Below are 6,676 nucleotides of genomic sequence, written 5' to 3' on the forward strand. Positions count from 1 at the left end.
TGAAGGGAACTTCAGCCTCCATGAACAAAACATAAACCGAGACAACACTCGGAGCATGCAAACTGAAAGACACAAGGTAAGGTGAACTGATGATCTGGCAAAGAATAAGGAGAGACTGGGACACTGTATACAGAAGTCATTAGGAGAGTGTAAACAGGAAGAAGAAATTGGACATAACAAGACAAGGAAAACCTTTTGAAGTGATCAACAATACGAGTGGAGCTACTCATTACTGAGGTCATCTTTGGAACTTCGATTTCTGTTTTGGGAGTGTTTACAGTTTTTGGGGCTGTGTACCTAATCCTTTGATTGGCTGTAAAACAGCCTGTTTCAATTTAAGCATTGCTTTCAATAAATTGCATGCTCCCATTTCTTCTTGTTGCATGTTGAAGCTGTCCTTGGAACCTTATTTAGATCCAACCGTGCAAATATTATTTTATGTCATTTTTCAATTGGTCTTTTGATCAGGTATCACCATTATTATGGTAACACCATTCTCTCTCTCTAATTTGTATCATTTGGTATCAGGTCATTCATGATACAATAGTATTTGTAATTCTGATCAGACAACATGCCTTTAAAAAGCCCAAATTTAGCAAAAAGATAGATAGAAGGAGAGAGAGCGAGAGCTATAGATCGATATATATCACTACACAAGCTCTTCAGAATGACCATCTTTCACAAATGTTTTAAAAGGCAGACTGCCTGAATCAGAACTAGCAGCTTGTTGGCCCAAAGATATCACATTTTCAAAGTGCTACTTTCAGTAATCATACATGACCAGCAGAACATGGGAAACATGCCTGACATACACTCATTTTTGATACAAATGACCATCAAAGCAGTTTACAGTTATGTTCTTACATGGAAAATTATACTTTTTTTGTATTTCAACCATTGGCTGATGAACAGGTTCGTGATCAGGTGAATTTTCTTCTGTCATTATTCCAGAATATATTAAAAAGATCAAGATTTGATTCTAAATATAATAATATATAATAATAATAACTTTTATTTGGTGTCTTCTCACTGAAATTCTTAATGTGAGGTCCAAAGCTATTTTGATGGAAAGAAGGCTATCACTTAGCATAGACCAACAGATAAGAAACTATGAGGAAACTGAATGGCTGAATCGCTCTTTCTTCACAATTTGTGTTCCAGTCTTGCATGATGTTTAACTGCATTTTCTAAACCTCCACCTAAAGCTGGAGGGTTATTTTTTAAAGCTCTGATTAACTTTTCTTTTTTTATATATTTCAAATCCTCTTCAGTGTGTGGCAGACATGCGTGTCAAAACCTTTTCTTTCTTTGCTGCTGTTTATACTTTCAACAGTTACGTTTTCCTTTGATACCTGAATATATCATTATGATACTGAGCTCAGATGCATTTTTTAAAAGTCTAATGGTATTTGTTTGCAGTTGAACTATGAAATAAGAAATGGTAATTTTATTTTGAGCTGTTAAATAATGCTGCAGCTCAGTGATGCTCGGAGTTATGAGCCTGGCAAAGCACAACACCCACTGTTGGTTCTTTATGGTTCTTTATTATTATTTGTCACATGCATAGTTATACAAGTATAACACACAGTGAAATGTAACCTGACACGCTCCTCGACATGTGCACAAATTGGGGGGGGGGGGGGGGGGTGCAGAGGAAGAACATTATATATATATATATATATATATATATATATATATATATATATATATATATACACATATAGTATATACACTGGGTGAATGTGCAGTGGTAGCAGCAAGCAGGTGAATTCTGTACATTAATATGAATAGACATCTGACTATTTTACAGGATAGACAATATAAACATATTTAAAATTAAAGGAATTTGAAATGTACATTGTGCCTTGGTTTAGTGTCTGGAAGAGTCCTGACTCAGTCAATTATAGATGATGTGAGAGGGCGGGTGTGTGTGTTTAGGGCACGGATGGCTTTGGGATAGAAGCTCCTCTTGAGTCTCTCTGTCCTTGCCCGGAAGATGCGGAACCTTCTACCAGATTGCAGAAGTTGGAACAGTTTGTTGCCAGGATGGGACGGGTCCTTCAGTATCTGCGCTGCTCTAGTCCGGCATCTCCTGGTGTAGGTGTCCTGAAGCGGGGGGAGAGCAATCCTGCAGCAGCGTTCTGCTGTACGGATCACTCTCTGGAGAGCTTTTTGGTCCTTCACACAGCTGTTCCCGAACCACGATGTCATGTTCTGTGTGAGGATGCTCTCCACAGCGCCTGTATAGAAAATCCTGAGGATCTTTGGAGAGACCCTGAACTTCCTCAGTTGTCGTAGGTGATACAGGCGCTGCCTAGCCTTTTTGGTCTGGACCTGAATGTGGGCAGACCATGTCAGGTCTGAGGAGATGTGGACACCAAGATACTTGAAGGACTGCACCCTCTCCACTGGAGCTCCATTGATGATAATGGGCTTGTAGTCTCTGTACTGACCCCTTCTGAAGTCCACCACCAGCTCCTTGGTCTTGCTGACGTTCAGCTGGAGGTGGTTGTCCTGGCACCACGATGCCAGATTCTTCACTTCATCCATGTAGGCCGCCTCATCGTTGTTGGAGATGGCACCCAACACCACTGTGTCGTCAGCAAACTTCACAATGGTGTTGGAGCCATGGGTGGCCACACAGTCCGAAGTGTAGAGGGAGTAGAGCAGTGGCGAGAGGACACATCCCTGAGGTGCTCCTGTGTTGATGGTGATGCTGTTGGAGAAGCACCTGCCCACCCTCACCACCTGAGTTCTGCCAGTGAGGAAGTCCAACACCCATGCACACAGAGGGCTGTTAAGTCCCAGATCCCTGAGCTTTGTGAACAGTCTGCAGGGCACTATTGTGTTAAACGCTGAACTGTAATCAACAAACAGCATTCGCACATAGTTACCCTGTTACAATAAAAAGAAAAGAAAACATGCTCAGAGTTCAGCTTCATACTTTGTTAAAGCACATCTGTGTAATGAAGTCCAGCCAGCCACAGATCACTTCTGAGGAAAGAGAGTTTGTGAGGACAAAGGCAGTGATTTACTAGTTCACCTGTGGGGGTGCGGCTACTTTATAGTGACGAAAAGTGGATCAACAGGTGTGAAACTATGAGGAAGTGATCTGTGGCAGTCTGCCATCATGTTTGGCTGCACGCATTAAATGTGAGCTCACTGAAAGGGGGAAAAAACTCTGATTCACAGATAAGGTGTTTTTTGATTATTAATTTAGCTGGTCACACTTCAGTTTAACAAAAACAATTTAAAAAATGAAATGACTCTTCTTCAATTTGTGACAGACAGAAATGTTAAAATGTTTATTTTCTTTGTGTTTGTTTATGCTGTTTCATTCATTCATTGGTGAAAGGGTTAGTAGAGTCGGTACACATGTTATGAAGGGCTTGCATGAAAATGATGCTGTCTGGATGGGAGAATATGTCACTCTAAAAACTGTATACTAATAACTAAGAAACTGATGTGTAATCTGTCCTTTCCTTAGGCGCTAATGTGCCTTCATACCTCCATTCATTGCACTGAATGCTACAACAAGTTGAATGGTGGCTCTCCTCCTTAGTTTGAGCATGCTGTCTCCATGTGTTACAAAAAGAATTTCAAATTTACAGTTGTCTGAGGGCAGTTTTCAGTTCATTTTCATTTTAAAATTAGCTTTGTACCAGAGAAGACGTTAGTGTTCATGTATCATCACATAGTTTTAGTCTGTATTTGAGGATTTTTCCACATTCTTGGACTCTGCTAGTGAAACTTATGGTGTGATATTCTAAGTATTTATTCAAAATTTTCCTGAAATTGTTCTTTTTTAGACATGGTTGTTTCGTAGTCTGGTGAACATCTGCTCATGTGTACTTCTCACAGTAATAATTACATTAATGTTTCAATTTCACTGTTTATTTTTGTTTCTTTCTTATCGGGAAGTTTGTTACTGTTTGTTTCCCCCGTGAGTCTGTGTTAGTCTGACCAGCCACTACATAACCTTCCCTTTGTGTTATTTGTCAGGTCATTTTTTCCAACGGCATGCTAATCAGCCCAGCAACTGACAGTGGACACAGGAGGGCATCCTGCTGAAAAATAACAAGATCCCTCAAAGTGTTACTGGATACAAACGTACTGCCATCTAAAATAATTATCTATTTAGAAACCAGATTTCTGACATTGTTAGGAACAACAACCTTTGGTGTCTCCCCAATTTTTGAGTATAACATTGCAGGAAATTAGGATTCTATGACTTTAAGACATCCTGTTGTTTAAGTAACTGATTTGTTTTAACAGGTTTCACAGATAATATGAAACCATATACTATTACCTAAAGGAAACATATATACTGTAAAAGTGATCAGAGGATCCACCTGTGCTTCCTCTCCTCTCTCCTCCACCTGTTACAGTGAGGGAACGTCCTCCATGATGGAGGAGCTGCTGGAAAGTGCTGAGAGTTTCCTCCAGAGTGAGACCTCTGTCACAGTTCAGAGGATCTACGGCAGCAGAGACCTTCATGGACACTAAAAGTCTCAAACACACAACAACAACATCACACTGACTCCACTCTGACATCACTGATCAATAATCAAAGAACACACAGATCAAACTGATTGATCAGCCATCAGAGGAGTCGGATCAATGGAGCTGCTTCTGTTCCTGATGTCCCCCGTTTGATCCTGGACCTGAACTCTCCCTGCAGAGGAGACACAAGACAGTCAGACAGGAACTAAGAAATAAACAAAGACAGAAATATTGAGCAAACAAACCTTTGACCCTAAGCTGCACTGTTTTGTATCTGATGATATCCCTGTTGTTGGCTTCACATCTGTATTTCCCACTGTCTCTCTCTGTGGGGTATTTCAGGGTCAGACTGAGGTCTCCAGTTTTCAGCAGGTCTTCATTCATCTTTGTTCGGTCTCTGTAACACTGGTGCTGTTCTTCAATCTGGTGAAAGCCATTCTCATACAAGTGGACCGTTACTGTTGGTTTAGGTTCTTGGCGTTCCCACTTTACTTTAGTGTCTTCAGGCAGGTTTTCTGTTGTTTTGAAGGGCACCTGTACAAACTCCGCCCCCTCCTCCACCTCTACCTGACAGACTGAGAGGATAACAAGCACACCTGAACATATGACAGCTGGTTTTCAGAGTTGTAGACAAAGCTAACAACACCTGTCTACAACTTTTCTTTGTGGATTTAAAATGAAAGATTGGACAGATGAAGAGTTTAAATCAATCATGTAATTTGATCAGGTTCTTTGTTTCTTTCCTCTCTGACTGTCACTGAGTTTTAGCTCCGCACAGCATTTCAAACACATTGTTTAGCCTGAAGCCACAGAAACCTTCATCACATTAAAGTCTCAACGTTTCTATAGCAACATCATTAAATCCTCAGGTTTCACTCAGCTCATCTCTGAGCTGTTCTGTTGGATCAATAAAGTTGATCATTTCAAAGTCATGCATCCTCGCTGATTCAATATTGGATGTTTCTCTGATCTATGCAGATCACCATTAAAGACATTCAGCTTTCTCTTTCTACTAATTTTTCTTTGTGTGAAAATTCCTATTTGAATCATCTGTCTGTAGTTCCACAGAACTTTGGAGGTTCATAAAAAGTCCAAAGCCCAATTTGTGTTCACAGAGCAGCTCAGATCAGAGCTCACTGTCTAAATCTCAGAGGGGGACCACTATCTGGTTTTGTCCTGGAGGTCAAAGTTCAGCAGGTGTTTGTTTAGTCACACAGAACTTCTCATTTTACACTCTGATCCTTAAGCACCCAGAAGGAGCTTTATCAAGCAAACAGATAAAAGTAAAATAAATCTTCCTGATTCGGTGGAAATCAGACTGAAAGGAAGGGTTAACCAGCTTCAACCTGTTAGCAGGTCCCTGTCCCAGGAAGCAGGATTAGCTAAATCCTCTGAGTCAGTGTAAAAGTTCAAAGCAAAATAACTTAACTATAGAAATTTACATTTTTACAAACATTGAAATTCCAGTTAGAAGTTAATTTATTTTGTAATCAACATAGCTACTTTCATAACCAGACAGTACTTAGGATGGAGAACAAAATTAGACATGCATTTATTTATTACAAAGGAGGCGCTGTTCTTTATTTAGCTGTTGATGTTGTCAATTCTGAAGCTCGACTGATAATGGCTTTCTTGTTCTAAGCGTGAGTTTTCAGGAACATTTGTGTTCCACATATAGTGTGAGCCAGACTCAGTGAGAAATGTTCCCTCCAAACTATGAAGGAGGAAAACAAAACTCTGGAGACAGCAGAATGAACTTCAAACTAATGAACTGAAAATAGATTCAAACTAAAAGCTTTTAGAGAATAAACTCCTACATGACCTCTGACCTTTGACCTGTATCTACAGCACTGACCTCTAACTTCCAGCTCCACTTGTTTCTTCATCAGGATGTTTCCCTCCCTGCTGTAGACGGTGCAGGTGTAGGTGTCTGTGTCTCTGTCTGTGGGGTATGTCAGGGTCAGACTGAGGTCTCCAGTTTTCAGCAGGTCTTCATTCATCTTCGTTCGGTCTCTGTAATCCTGGTCCTGTTGTTCAGGCTGGTCCGAGCTGTTCTCATACACGTGGACCTTATTGTTGTATTTGTCCATCCACTCAACTTTAGCATCTTGAGGCAAGTGAGCTGTCATTTTGCAAGGCAGCTGGACAGACTCTGCCCCTGAATCCACCATCA

At 40.5% G+C, this 6,676-nt stretch overlaps 1 protein-coding gene across 1 annotated transcript; it reads right to left on the reverse strand.

Moving 5' to 3' along the window:
- Positions 1–2,938: 2,938 nt before the first annotated feature.
- Positions 2,939–6,394, reverse strand: LOC120735088 (butyrophilin-like protein 10). The gene is made up of 4 exons (XM_040034266.1): positions 6,359–6,394; positions 4,749–5,078; positions 4,631–4,675; positions 2,939–2,994 (listed from the first exon to the last, which is right to left on the reverse strand). Exons 1-4 carry the CDS (start codon positions 6,387–6,389, stop codon positions 2,939–2,941), a joined length of 462 nt encoding a protein of 153 aa, XP_039890200.1. The 5' UTR covers positions 6,390–6,394.
- Positions 6,395–6,676: the final 282 nt, after the last annotated feature.

The sequence above is a fragment of the Simochromis diagramma genome, unplaced genomic scaffold, assembly GCF_900408965.1.
Source record: "Simochromis diagramma unplaced genomic scaffold, fSimDia1.1 OVJJ01000747.1, whole genome shotgun sequence".
Taxonomy (NCBI): Eukaryota; Metazoa; Chordata; class Actinopteri; order Cichliformes; family Cichlidae; genus Simochromis; species Simochromis diagramma.